This window comes from Haemorhous mexicanus, chromosome 1 (assembly GCF_027477595.1).
Source record: "Haemorhous mexicanus isolate bHaeMex1 chromosome 1, bHaeMex1.pri, whole genome shotgun sequence".
In the NCBI taxonomy this organism is placed as follows: Eukaryota; Metazoa; Chordata; class Aves; order Passeriformes; family Fringillidae; genus Haemorhous; species Haemorhous mexicanus.
The window spans coordinates 1,344,614-1,359,546 of record NC_082341.1 but is presented as its reverse complement, the minus strand read 5'-3'; the positions used below and the strand labels follow the sequence as shown (position 1 = coordinate 1,359,546).

Genomic DNA, 14,933 nt, shown 5'->3' with positions numbered 1-14,933 from the left:
GGTCCCTTCCAACCCAAACCACCCCATGCTGGTGCCGGATGTTTGGATTCTCTGATGCAAACCCACAGCCCCTCTCCCAAACGTGATTCCCGGGATTCCTGCCCTGGATGAGATCCAGACCCGGGATCCTTCCTGTGGCTGCAGCGATGCTCTGACCTCAGCCAGGGAGCAGCCTCTGTGACACCAGCCTTGCTGGGGTGACATCCAGGCCAGGAGGGGCCCCCTCCCACTCTGGAAATCCTCCTTTTCCTGCCCCGACCTCCAGATCTCCGGGATATGGAGCTCAGTGGTGGAAATGGACGGGCACAGCCCCACCCCACCATGGCAGCTCCCATCCCGAGGGACAATTCCCTGCCCAATCCATGCTGGAACGTGTCCCTGCTGTCCCCGGCGTCTCCTGGGACGTGCCCTCAGTCCTGCTGGTGCTGCCCACGTGGATGGTGATCCCGAGGGAGCAGCTGTTGGCACCGGGAGCTCTCTGAGGTTTCCCTGCTCCGGCTGTGGCTCCTGGCACGAGCAGAGCAGCGGGAACGTGGCCCGGAGCTGCCCCACTGCCTTGGCACAGCATTCCCAGGGCACGGATTCCTCCTCTCCCCACGGCCCCATCCCACCGGCAGACGTGACCTGGCAGGAGTCAGTCCCAAATCCCTGCTGGGGCAGCAGGGAGGGATGTGGGATTGAGCATTCCAGCAGGAATATCTTGGGATCTTCCCCCAAGCCCCTTCAGGGACATCAAGGATGGCAAAGGGAGAGTTTTGCTTCCAGCTCAACTTCTCCCAATGGGAGGGAAGAAGGGAGGGCTGCTGCAGGTCTGTGCCTCTGGAAAAGGGAATTGCTGGGATTAGGGTGCAGCTGGATGGCTGAACAAATGCTCCAGGGAAAGGAGCAGGTTATCCTGACCTGAAGGATTTGTGCTATCCCAGGTTTCCAAGCTGCAGCAGGGAAGTCATGCCAAGGTTTTGCCTCTCTCTCCCAGAATTCCTGGGCTGCCAGAGGCCATGGAGTGATCCGGTGTTGATTCCCAGTCAGGGCTGCTGGAAGGTGAGGGGTTGGTGTTTTGGAAGGAGGAAAAGCCAGAAAAGTGGAGGGGAAAAAAAGGGAAAAAAAGGGGAAAAAAGGAATCGATCCCAGCAGGGGCTGGAGCAGCTGCATTGGGATTTCAGCCAAACCTTTGGATAATTCACCCATGGGAAGGCTGGAATTTGGGAGCAGGAGCGTTTTTCCCATTCCTGATGCAGGCAGAGCTCCCCCCAATCCCAAGGGAAGAGAAATTCCTGCTTCTCCAACTCATTGTTCCCAAATCCATCTTTTCCTCTCTTCCTCCTGAGGCAGAGGACCAAAATCTTTGGGATAGTCCAAAGGGACAAGGCAGGGAAAGGGGAGAATATTTGCTGGGCCTGTGGGAAACTGAGGCAGGATCTGCTTTTCACATTCCCAGATGGAATTCCTTAGGTAGCTTGGGGTCACCGAGGTGTGCAGGATCTGAACCTCTGGAGTTCAGTAAAACAAGATCACTCAGAATTCCCAGGTGAATCCTGAGGATGTTTTGTCCCTTGAGGGATATTCCAGGTTTTTACCTGGAGCAGGGAGGTGCAGGACCATGGAGGGGCCGCAGGTGATCCCAAATCTGGATCAGCTTCTTCTGGAGACTTGGACTCACCTCCAGAGGTCCTTTTTGGTTGAAAAGTTGGGCTTGAGGAGGACGAGGACTTCTCCAGGATGACCAGGATGGGATTCCTGGGAATGTCTGAGACATTTTTGTTGGGATCAATAATTTCTGAAGCATGGAATGCCATGGGTGGTGTTGATGATCCAGGAATAGAATTCCAGCCCCTGCTGATCCCTCTGCACCAGCTCCATGCTCCGATCTCTGGGAAGGACATCTCTGCTTGGGCAGCCTGAGAGGAAATGATGGGAATGTTTTCCTTGCTTGGAAGTTGATTTTTCCATAGCTCAGCCTCTCGAGTCCCATCTCGTTTGCTCCAGGGGTGGAAAACAGGAAATCCTTCGGGACTGACAAATGTTGTCCCTAAAATCCTGTTCCTGGAGAGGCACCACAAATCCCAGTTCTCCTGGACAAGTGGCATGTGCTGACTGCAAATCGTGGATTCCCAATCCCTGGAAGTGCCCAAGGCCAGGCTGGATGGGGCTTGGAGCACCCTGGGATAGTGGAAAATGTCCTTGCCCAGGGAATGGGATGATCCTTAATGTCCCTTCCTCTCGGGGCTTCGGCTGCTCACAGTGACCCCGAGATGTGTCACCAAGTCTCTTTTCCCAGCCCGGCACTGAAGAAGGAGCCAGGGCTCCTCATTTCTCACTCTCAAGGTTGTTCATTGTTCCTTATCCATAAAATTCTCTCTCCTGCCCAGCCGAGGTCGCTCAGCAGGACAGACAGAGGCACTCTGACAGCCCCGGGGCAGTGCTGTTATCTTCTATACTAAAAACCACCTGGGCAATATTTACCATAACTTCCCAATCCCCATCACCTGTGTTGGACACTGAGCTTCTGCCCTAAACCAACCCAGAAGTGCCACCATCACAGCAGGAGGTGGAGAACAAGAAGAAGAAGGAGAAAGGCAGGACACACCCAGATCCCTCCATCTTGCCCCCTGAACCTCCATTCTAAAAACCCCAAAAATCTATTTTCCACCCCGTGACAAACTAATTATTATTCTACTTAGACTTTTGTGGCTTGCAGATCCTCATCTGAGGTTGGTAACTCGCTCCACGGGTCACAACCAAACCCACAGGGGCCTGGGCTGTGTGCCAGGGTCCCTGAGCCCCCTGGCAGGGGTGCTGGCACTCCAGGACAGCCAGAGGGATGTCCTGAGTTCCGACACCTTCCAACCCAAACCATTCCAGAGCTGCAACATTTTCCCTTTTCCCTTTTTTCTCCTGCAGCCCCTTTCCCCCTCCCAGTGACCACTTTGTGCTCTCCCAGCAGATCCCAGCATTCCCTGCCCTCCATCCCAACAAATCTCTTTGCCTGGAGCTGCTGTTTGAGCTGCTGCCAGGGAGGTGGCACAGAAAGGACCCCGTTATTCCCCAAAATGAATAAACCAGGATGACCGGGACCTCCCTGGGGTCATTTGGGGCTTGCTTTCATGGCTGGGACATCAGCCAGGGAATGGAAATTCCAGAGGACATCCTCATCCTACCCCACAGGCTCCAGAGGGGCAAGGAGAAGGAAAAGGGATCCAAGTGGATTTTACAGCCTCAGGATAAAGTTGTTGTGTCCTCCTTCCCTTTGGCATTTCTGCTTTCTCTGGACAAGGAGGGAAAATCGACATTCCCAGACCTTTTCCCTACGAGGAACTTTTATTTTCCAGCAAAACCCAGCACTGGGAAGAGAGAAGGGGATGATTGAGCAAGAGGAGCAGGTGGGATTTGATTGGAAAACTGGGAAGTCCAGGGAGGAGCCTCCATCCCTTCCAGGTGTTCCCGGGATTTTGGGAACAAAGGGAAAAACATTCCTCAGGATAAAACTATTCCTTGGATAAACTGAATGCCAAGGAACTCAGCGCAGGAATTTCTGCTGGGGAAATTTAGAGAAAGCTGATTTAAAGGGATTTGCTGGCAGCTTTTAAAGGGATTAAGTCTGCAGGGACAGGATAACCTCGACCTCTTCCTCCAAAACAGCTGGATTTGGGAGCTGGACCCGTCTGGGACAATTTCTGCCTTCCCTTGGGTGCTCCTCTTGCTCCCAGAAATCCCATCAGCAAAAATTCCTCCTTAGAGATCTTCTCAGTGCTCCTGAGTGGCCAATTAATGGGGAAAAAAAAATGGGGTGGGGGGAAAAGAAATCCCAAAAAAGGCAGATCCAATTTATTTCAGGTGCTGGTTTGAGGATGGAATAAATTCCAGCTGCTCTGGGCAGGAAAATACTATAGGAAGAGTTCTGAGGGGAATAGCTCAGGTTGGTAAATCGCATCCTGGATATTCCCAGTTTTTCATCAGGGCAGGGAATATTGGGAAAAATACATCCTGTATTTATTCCTTTCTGTTGGAGAAAGGGTTTCACCAGGATGAGAGATTTTTGGGGGGGCATAAAAAGGTGGAGGCACGTGGGAATTTGATAAAAGAGGAGGGAATTGTTGAATATGGGAATCTTGAGGAGGTTTTGGCTCTGGAGTTCAGTGGGATGAAAAATTCCCAGTGCCTTTTATCTCCTTTTTCATTGTCCTGAGCAGAACCTGCAGGGAGTTCATGGAATTAACAGAGCAAATTCTGGATATCAGTGTGGGTGTTGGGATTCTCAGCGTGGCACAGGTGGCCTTAAAAAGAGAGGAAATCCGTGGATATTGGTGAAAATATCCCTTTTTCTGGCCAATTTTCCATCCTAGCCCAAGTCCAGGAGGTGCCAGTTTAGGAAAAGAGGCGACACCTGAGGGCTGTCACCTCCCGGCTTTGGGGCAGTTTAGCACATTCCTGCCCCCAGAATTTCCATCCAGGCTCCAGGTTTTCCCAGCTCCTGCTGGATTTGGGCTTTGCTCGTATGTGTGATCCTGTTTGGGATTTGTTGGGATTTTTCAGTCCTCGCTCTCTTCATCTGAGTCTCAAATGCTGCAAATTAGGGATTCATTTCCCTCCTCTCTCCACATCCTACGGATGTCTCATCCTAGGACCTCCATCCCGGTTTTTCTCCCATCCAAAGGGATCCAGACCCTCTCCAAATCAGTGGCTGCTTCATTCCCAGCACTTCCCACCCATTCCCAAATCCTGAAGCCCCAACTGGGCACTCCTGGAAGTGAAACCACTTCTTTTGCTGCCTGGGAATCTCCAGATTCCCAAAAATTAGCACAAATGGTTTAAGCAAGGCTGTCCCCTGGTTTTTTGGGGTTTTTTTTTTTTTGGATCGTGTGTTGGGATTGTTTTTCCAAGGGAAAGCTTTGCCCAGCCAGAGCCAAACGTGCCTTGGATCAGGAATTCATTACAAGGAAAATATTCCCATGGATTCCTTTCACCTTGGACAGCCAGGCTGGGAAAAGGAGCAGGGGATTTAATTTTGCCTGAAAATCAGGAGATCCAGGGCAGGAAAATCCAAGGAAAATCAGGAAAATGTGCAGTTCAGGAGGTGAAATTCCTCCAGCAGCTGGAAGATCCAAAGGTTCTCCAGGTTTTTGAGCTCTGTGTGTTTGTGCTGTCCCACCTGCTGTCCATTGATCCCAAATCTGAGGATTCCAGGGTTGGATATCCCGGGTCCCTGGGGATCCTTCAGCCCCATGGAGGCACTGAAATGTCCCCACAAGGGGTTGGGACAGAGGGAATGCCAAAACCAGCTCCCAGCCTGGTTTTCCCTGGATGTTTAATGGGATTTATGCAGCACCACTCCACAGTTTTCCCAAAAGCTTTTGAGAACGGATGTCTTCAAACACCGGGATTCAGTGAGAATCCCTGGTTTAATCCATAAATTTATTTACATTCACATTTCAACCCCACTGACCAAGGGGAAACCCACAAAGTCAGGTCCTAAATAGATTTTTTTACCAATTAAACCATTTTTAGGGAGGAGAGAAGGGAATGTGGGGTCGGTTTTGGTGGATTATTTTTAGGGATAGGGCAGGTTTAGGAAATTAAACCTGAGCTGAGCTCGGAACCCTGTCTGTGCCCAGCTCCAGGCCCAGCCTTGGGAGACTTTTCCCTTTTATTTCTGGGAATGAAAATGTGTTTTCTGTGCATCCCTCCAAGCACAGCCAGAGCAGCCGAGGGCTGAGCGTGCTTGGGATGAATCCCTTGGAATTCCTGAGGTCCCATCCCTGTAAATCCAGCCTAACTCCTCCGGCTCTGGCGGAATCTCTCCGGCTTTGTACAGCCCCGAGCGCCAGCGGGAGCTGACCCCGAGCTCTTCTGTTCCCAATCCAAGCTGAAATGAGGGATGGTGCCTTAAATGTGGACAGGCCAAACATCTGGGAAGGGCTGGAACCGTTCCCATTAACGTGGACGCGGTTTGGAAGCGGCTCCCGCTTGTGAAGGGTTTTCAGCCTGGATTTGTTCCAAGGACACCAAAACCCAACTCCTGTTTTACTCCCGGCCCCTTATCAGATTTAACTCCACAGCTGCGTGTCCGCTGCCCCCGTTCCTCCCCCTGGGAGCCCGCTGGGAAATGGAATCCCGGTTTATTGGGAGCTGGGATTCATTAACCCTCGTTATGTCGTTTGGAGGGAGTTTGTGTCGGGAGTTAATTGGCCCTCAGCTGGTTCCTGTTACTGCCTTGGCAAAGGGGATGGACTGGAAAGGGGGGAAGGAACCTGGATTTGGGATAGGGGTGGCTTGGGGAGGGCAGGGAATCATGGAATGGGTTGGTTGGGAGGGATCTTAAGGATTATCCCAATCCCATCCCACTCCATGGGTAGGGACACCTTCCACTGTCCCAGGGTGCTCCAACCTGGCCTTGGACACTTCCAAGCAACAGCTTCTCTGGGAATTCCAGCCTAGCCGGGAATTCCTTCCCAGTCTCCCATCCATCCCTGCCTTCTGGCAGTGGGAGCCATTCCCTGGGTCCTGTCCCTCCATCCCTTGTCCCCAGTCCCTCTCCCGCTCTCCTGGAGCCCCTTCAGTTCTCCTGGAGCAGAGGGTGGGGAGATGCTGCGAGGTCCCAGCTCTCCCTGGGACAGGTCTCTCCACACATTCCTGGGATTCAGGCAGGATTTTATGGAGCCTGATGCCTGTGGATGAAATCTCCGTGCAGAGGAGGAAGCAGCACTGGAGGCAGTAATTCCTAAGAGGAGAGGGGTCCTTGTCATTACATTATTTGCTAGGAATGTTTTCCTCCTGGAGAGCAGCCTCATTCCTGCAGTCCGGGATGCTCCATCCCAAAATCGCTGCCTCCAGGTGTGAAGGTGCACAATGGGATCAGCCCCAGCCTGTGCTCCCTCTGCCACCTCCAGGGATGGTGATTCCACGGCGGAGCTGCTCCTCGGGACACAACTGCACAGCAAACCGGGATTCCCAGGGCGAGGCGGCGGAAATCATGGATGCAGAGGAGGGTTTGGAACTGGGGTTTGACCTCTCTGTCCCCTCCCTGCAGGTGGATGCCGACGATGTCATCACCAAGGAGGAGCAGATCTTCCTCCTGCTGAAGGCCAAGGCCAAGTGCGAGCGCCACCTGAAAGCCAAGGTGCCCAAGGTGCACGGTGAGTGCTCCCAAATTCCAGGGCTGGATCCACCCCTGCTCCTCCCAGCCCTTCCCCTCAGCCCCACCTGCAGAGCAGGGGGGAAGGAGGCACTTGGAGCATCCCAGCAAATCGTTTTTTTCAGGAGAGTCCATGGGGAGGAGGTTTGGAAAGCAAAGCTGTCCCAGACTTGTTCTGCTCTAGAATTCCAAACTCCAAGGGTCCAGGAGCATGCAGAAGTTGTGGAATTATAGCCAGGTTGATATACCCAGTGCACAGGAGAGAGCACCAACCACCAGCTCTGCTGGGATCACAGAATTCCAGAAGGGGTTGAGCTGGGAGGAACCTTAAAGATCCTATTCCTGGATCCCATTCCCTCTGGAATGGGCAGGGACATCTCCTGCTGTCCCCGGGTGCTCCAACCTGGCCTTGGGCACTTCCAGGGATCCAGGGGCAGCCACAGTTGCTCTGGGAATTCCATCCCAGCCCCTCCCCACCCTCCCAGACAGGAATTCCTTCCCAATATCCCATCTCTCTTTCACTTTGAAGCCATTCCCTGGGTCCTGTCCCTCCATCCCTTGTCCCCAGTCCCCCTCCAGCTCTCCTGGAGCCCCTGGAAGAGGCTCTGAGGTTTCCCTGGAGCCTTCTCCTCTCCAGGTGAACATTCCCAGCTCTCCCAGCCTGGCTCCAGCCCTGCAGCAGCTCCAGGGCCTCCTCTGGACTTGTTCCAGAGGAAAGCCACTATTCCAAATCCCAAAAATCCTTTGCAAGCAGTGATAGGGAAAACAAAACATCACTCCAAGACCTTTCTCCTTCCCCACTCTCTTTCCCTGGAAGGGCCCGAGCTCAGCTGTGCCTCTTCCTTCCACTTCTTTTCTATTTTGGGCTGGAAAATCACTCCCAGCTGTGGGGCTGGGGGAGGAGGAAGGAGAGAACTCTCTGATGTGGGGAGCAGAGCCCTCACCCCCCACTGGCTCCTTCCCTCACATTCCCAAGTGTTAATTCCTGAGGGACCCTTCAGTCCCCGGGGTGGGTGTCCTGTCCTGCTTCCCTCCATTTCCTGGGAAAATGGGACAAGCCACGATGTCCCTGCGCCCCGGCTCTCCCTTCCCTTGGGGAATGCTGTGGGAAAGGCCCCCAAATCCAGCTTTGCCACCTGCCCTCCTGCTGCCTTTGGAAACGCCAGCAAGGGCCATAAAATCCCAGCTTTCCTTTGATTCCCAGCCTCCTGTTTTCCATCAGGAAACCTCAAGCCACATCCTCTGCTGCTCCTTTGTCCCCTCACCCCGTGCCCAATTAACACCTCGTTAATGAGCACATGTGCCAAGGCATTTCCTGCTGGTGCCTCTGCCCACCTGGTCCTGCTCCCGTGCCCCTTTTCCAGCATTTTCGAGGCAGCATTTGGGATCCATCCCCCTTTCCCTGTGGGCAGGGGTGGGGATGTGACTGACAGCCGGATTCTGGGCTCTTTCCCAACGGCAGAGCAAGGGGAGCAGGTCCCAGGTGTAGAGAAAAGCAAGGCACAATTCTTCCCAAGAACATTTCTGGGTTTCACATTCTCTGAACCTCAGAGAAAGGAAAAACAGCATTTATCTCATTTGTTGTGCCGGTGTTTGTGGAAAAGAAGAATGCAGTGTGGAGATTGTTTACCCACAGTGATGGGGTTTGGTTCCTCAGCCTGTTGGGGCCAGGTGTGCAGCCCCACCTTTCTCCTCACACAGAAAAGCAAGGCACAATTGTTCCCAAGAATATTTCTGGGTTTGACATTCTCTGAACTTCAGAGGAAGGAAAAACAGCATTTATCTCATTTGCTGTGCCCGTGTTTGTGGAAAAGAAGAATGCAGTGTGGAGATTGTTTCCCCACAGGGATGAGGTTTGGTTCCTTGGCCTGTCGGCGCCAGGTGTGTCTTTGTGTGTGTCAGGACTGAGGGTGACAGTCACGAGATTCTGTGCAGTGTGTGCAGGGTTGAGTGCTGGGCAGATTCAGTTTAGATGTAATGTCTAATATGTGTAATATAATATAGAATAATAAAGTAATTAATTAGCCGTCTGATATCAGTGGAGTCAGGTGTATCATCCTCACCCCTCATCAGAGGTTCCCTGCAAAATTCTGTACTCAGGGATTTGGAGATCCCGTGGTTTTGGTTCTGGTTGGAGACCTGTGTCTGGGACTGGGACAGAAAATTTCCAATATCCTGTGGTTTAATCCCATGGACACAAATCCTGCCCCTGGAAAAAGCTGTCCTGAGCTCCTCAGAACCCCTGCTCCATCCTCTACAGCAAACCCAATCCCAAAGAGTCCATGAGGAGGAATCACCTGGATTTCAAGGCTTTGGAGGCTTCACTCATTAGCAGAGGAGAATTAGATCCAATTAATCTGCACGAATCCAATGGCAGAATGAATTCCCACTCAGCCTTTTGCAAGGAATGTTTTTTTTAGGATGTAGCACCCCAGAAATTCTCTCTGGGAGTTCCCAAACAAGGCAGGGGTTTGCCAGACTGCCCCTGAGAGGGTTCAAGGAGTTTGTGCTCCCAACAGAGAGTTTTCCAGTTTGGAAAAGTTCTCCCCACTTTTCAGAGCAGCTGCCATACACAGATTTTGGGATTTCAGATGCCCTTGGACATAGAGAAAGCAGCTGGGCCCAGTGCTTTCCTCCTTGGATGATCCAGAATTTGGGATGTGGTGTCTGTTTTGGGACCTCCAGACCTGTGCCCTCCTCATCCAGAGGGAGGATCTCATCCCATTACCTCTTCCCTCACTGCAGATCCCAAAGAAAAATCTGGGAAGGGCAACAATCTTCACCATTATGATGCTCCAGCTCCTATTCACAGATAGGATTTAAAAAGAAAAATTTCTGAGGAAAAGTAGGGTTGGCTTGGAGCAAAATAAATCCTGGGAGTGGTTTCCTACTGTATTTGTGGGATGCCCAGACGAAGGAGGGGATGATGGATCTGACTCCATGTGCTCAGAAGGCTAATTTATCATTTTATGATACCATATTATATTAAAGAATGCTAAACTAAACTATACTAAAGAATACAGAAAGGATACAGAGAGAAGGCTAAAAAGATAATAATGAAAACTCCTGACTCTCTCCAGAGTCTGACACAGCTTGGCCCTGATTGGTCAAAAAATCAAAACAATTCACGTGAAACCAATCAAACACCTGTGGGTGAACAATCTCCAACCACATTCCAAAGCAGCGAAACACAGGAGAAGCAAATCAGATAATTATTGTTTTCCTTTTTCTCTGAGGCTTCTCAGCTTCCCAGGAGAAGAATCCTGGGCGAAAGAATTTTTCAAAAAATATAAATGTAACAGTTTCTAGTTGACCCATGGCCAAATCCTTGCTGGGTTTGTCATTCCAAAGGGAAAAGGGCAGGCCCATAAAGAGGCAGGAGTTTTGGGGAGATCCTCAGGAAAACACATCCCATGGTTATCCAAGGATGGGATTTCTCCAGCCTTTCTTAGGGAGTTGTTTGTGGTGAGAGATAAGATCCACGTTCAGCTCTGCTGGAAGGGATCTTCTGGAGAGCCAGAATCCCTCTGGGATCATCCTGGAGCAACTCCAATCGAGGGCCAGCCCTGCCGACAGCCCAGCGGTGTCGGATGTTTGGGGAAGGAGAAAGTTTCCACTTAAAATGCCTGACCCAACTTGAGGGGGATCTCTCCTGGGAAACTCCTCACCACAGGGGTCATAGGAAAAGAGTCTTTGACCCCATTCCAGAAAGCGGGAACATGTCCTGGCTGGCTGGGTTCCAAAGAAATTCCAAATAGTCCAAATAAAAATCTTAGGGAACAAAAAGGTTAAAACCCTCTAAAATTTCAGACTTTCTTCAGCCACTGTTTATGTGTAAAAACCCCAAATTCCCTTTATTTCACCCCCTAAAATGGTTAAAATTCTGTTTTATGGGAGGATGAGGTCCCTCCTTTCCTCCTGGAGGGCTCACAGGGATCCTCTGGCCCCTGGCCACCTCCCAGGTGTCTCTGAGCCCTGGCTCCTGATCCATGTGGCTCCCACATGGATCTGTGCCATGGGGAGCCGAGGCTGAGCTGCTCCAGGAGCTTCCAAAGAGCCCCGGCAGGACTCGTGCGTCATCTCCACCTTTGGCTGAGGCGCTGAGGGCTGGAGACCCAAAATACAAAACCAAAAAAACCCCAGAACCCTTCCCCCACCAGCATTTGGTTTCCTCCTTTTCTCTTTCTTCCCCCCCCCACCCCCCTTTTTTTCCTTAAATTTAGTCTCCAGATGAAAGCCTTTGGGAAAGAACAGGAAACCCGAAAATTTCTCTTCTCCCGACACAAATATTCCATCCCAGCCCTGGTGGGCAGCTGATGCCACCCCAAAGTTAAACCTGGAAGGGGATGAAGTGAAATTCCCAGCCCTGAGCCATCAGACCTGACTTTTTTTTTTCATCCATGAATTAAAAGCTTGTCTTTCCCTGGTTTGGAAAAGGAGATGGGACATTTTGTGGGGAAAGAAGAGGGAGTTTTGCACAACCCTGTCATTAGCAAAGGCCATGGCCAACCCTTTCTCTGAGCCTGAGGTGTTGCAGCTCCAAACTGGGTTGTTTTTTCAATAAATAAACCTATTTTCCCAGGGAAGGTGTTATTTTTAGTTGGGGATCTGGGTCTATTTACCTGGGTTGTGCATCCCAGTCTGGTTTCACTGTCCCTAAAGGACCTAGAGCTGATTCCAGGCTCTCGCTTGCCTTGAGGAACCCCAAAATCTGCTCCTGGTTTCCTCTCCAGAGGGTCCAGCACCATTCCCTGATGCCAGGAGCTCCCAGATGTTGGGAGAAGCCTCAGGCACCTCAGAAATTAGGGGAGACAGAGGCAGCCTAAGCCCTGAACACCCCAGCCCTCTCTAAATCCATAATTTCTCCGGCTATTTCCATCTTCTCCCAGCTCCTGTTCTCAGTCCTTGTAGATATGGCCCAAAATCCACAAAAAAAAACCACAAACCATTCCTTGTGAGCCCATTCCCAGCACAGTTTTGGCTTGGAAAAGCTGTCACTGCCCCAGTGGACACCAGCTGGGGGGGTCAACATGGACCAGGAAAATTTTAGGATGGAATTATGGACTGGGAGAACTTCTAGGATGGAATTGTGGATTGGGAGAATTTCTAGGATAGAATTATGGACTGGGAGAGCTTCTAGGATGGAATTGTGGACTGGGAGAGCTTCTAGGATGGAATTATGGACTGGGAGAGCTTCTAGGATGGAATTATGGATTGGGAGAGTTTCTAGGATGGAATTATGGACTGGGAGAGCTTCTAGGATGGAATTATGGATTGGGAGAGTTTCTAGGATGGAATTATGGACCAGGAGAGCTTCTAGGATGGAATTATGGATTGGGAGAACTTCTAGGATGGAATTATGGACCAAGAGAACTTCTAGGATGGAATTGTGGACTGGGAGAGCTTTTAAGATGGAATTATGGGCTGGGAGAGCTTTGAGGATGGAATCACAGACCAGACTGCTCTCCTGGAGTGTGAGGGAGTTCAGAGTCATGGATATGAACCGTGATGGACTTCAAGGAGCTGAACCTGGGATGTGGCCTCTTCCTACAAAGTTTTATGGGCCTGGAGCTCCCAGTCCTACTGAAGAATGTCCACAGAGAGGCTAAACAGGGTTTGGAACACATGGAAGGATGGATCTTGGGAATCACGAGAGGCACAAGTGGTCTGTGGTTTAGATTTGGAAAGGAACACGGAGAAAGGGTGGAAAACATTCCAAAGGGTGGCTGAACTCTAATGCTAATTATCAACCTTGTTCTAGTGATTGAGATGAGTGATATTTTTCCCTCTCAGAGGGAGGCTGGAGGGGTTTGGAAGGACTGGATGTGCTGGAATGAGGAGAGAATGGGATGTGCCAGCAGTGGCAGGTCAGGAGTTCCCAATGGAATGTTGGAGGTTGAGTTTCTGCTCCTGGGTTGGGAAGTTGAGGGAGGGATGGGCAGAGTCCAGAACTGGCTGGTGAGGTCAGGAAGGTGTCTCCAGAGCTGGGACATGGAATTGTCTGGTGGCCTTGGGACTGGGGCGAGCCAAGACATGCTGTGACCTGGACAGCTCCTGGCCCCTGTGTCCATCCCCTCCAATGTCCTCCAGGGCTGAGCATGGAAGGGGTGCTCTGTCCATGAGACACTGGGTGAAGAGCAGAAAAGGTCCTTGGGCAGTGACACACAGAAGCTGCCTCCACCCATGGCCATGGAACTTCTGGAGTGGGTCCAATGGAGCTGGGCAAGGGCCTGGAGCATCTCGGTGCCCAGGAAAGGCTGAGGGAGCTGGGGCTGCTCAGCCTGGAGAGGAGCCCCAGCTGAGAGGGGCCCTCAGCCCTGGGTGTCCCTGGGTGTCCCTGGGTGTCCCTGGGTGTCCCTGTGTGCAGGGAGGGTCAGAGCAGGGCCAGGCTCTGCTCCGGGGCCCAGTGTTGGCACCAGAGGAATGGGCAGGGACTGATCCCAGCAATTCCCCTGGCACAGGAGGCAGAAATTCTGCCCTGGGCAGTGCCCAGCCCTGAGCAGAGACCAGAGAGGCTGTGGGATCTCCCTCACCGGGGATATTCCAGACCTGTCAGGATGTAATCCTGTGCTCTGGGATAGCCCTGCTGGAGCAGCTGATCCACTGTGGTCACTTCCAGCCTGATTCTGTTGGATCAGGGAGGATCCCACTCCTCCAGTCTTTCCATTCTGTCCAAACAATGGGATCCACACACAGCCAGGTCACACCCCCTCTTCCTCCAGCCACACCCCCTGTCGACCAAGACCTCCCCAAAAGCCCCTCATCCCCCCTGCCCTCACAGCCAGGTTTGAAATCCATCTGCAAACCTCCAGACTTAATTTCTGCCCCTCCAAACCCCCATTCCTCCCTTTTCCTCTCCCAAAATGATTTCTCCCCCATTTCTATCCCAAAATTATTACTCCCCTCTTCCTATACCAGAACAATTCTTCCTCCCCTTCCTATCCCAAAACAATTCTTCCCTCTTCCTATGCCAAAATTATTTTTCCCCCTCCTATCCCAAAACAATTCCTACTCTCCTCCTATCCCAAAACAATTCCTTCTCCTTCCTATCCCCAAATTATTTTTCCCCCTTCCTATACCAAAACAATTCCTTCTCCTTCCAATCCCCAAATGATTTCTCCCCCTTCCTATCCCAAAACAATTCTTCCCTTTCCTATTCCCAAATTATTTTCCCCCCTCCTATCCCAAAACAATTCCTACCCTCCTCCTATCCCAAAACAATTCCTTCCCCTTCCTATCCCCAGATGATTCCTCCCCACTTCCTATCCCAAAACAATTCTTTCCCCGTCCAATCCCAAAATTATTTCTCCCCCTTCCTATCCACAAGTGACTTTTCCCCCTTCCTATCCCCAAATCATTTTCCCCCATTCCTATCCCAAAACAATTCCTCCCCCTTCCAATCCCAAAATGACTTCTCCCCCTTCCCATCCCAAAACGCTGCCTCATTTTTTTCGGTCGTTCCTCCCCGCCTGCTTCCAGTGCCCCAGATGTCCTTCCCGTACTGGAGTGACCACAATCACACAGCCTATTCCAACTGTGGTCTCCCGGGGGCTGGAATGAGCCGGGCTGATTGATATTCCATGCCCCTGGATAAACACCTCGAGCCCGTGTTTGCGTTTGTGCAGCTGCCAAGGAGCCATGCAGATGGCTGGAATGCTTTCTCCATATGCAAAGTGTCCCGTTCCGGCTGGAACGGGGATTGAGCCTGGGGGAAAGGAGCAGGAAGGGAAGGGAAAAGGGGGATGGGATAGGGGCAGGAAGGAGGGAATAACTCTCCATGCACCCTGAGCAGGGATGGCCC

The 14,933-nt window shown here is 51.7% G+C and overlaps 1 protein-coding gene across 1 annotated transcript in view; it reads left to right on the top strand.

The window, feature by feature from the left end:
• Positions 1-14,933, top strand: part of PTH1R (parathyroid hormone 1 receptor) — a 100,778-nt gene that overhangs the window by 34,177 nt on the left and 51,668 nt on the right. Inside the window, exon 2 of the mRNA XM_059837969.1 lies at positions 7,028-7,133. Coding sequence (XP_059693952.1) covers positions 7,028-7,133 — 106 coding nt within the window. The remainder of the gene's footprint in view (positions 1-7,027; positions 7,134-14,933) is intronic.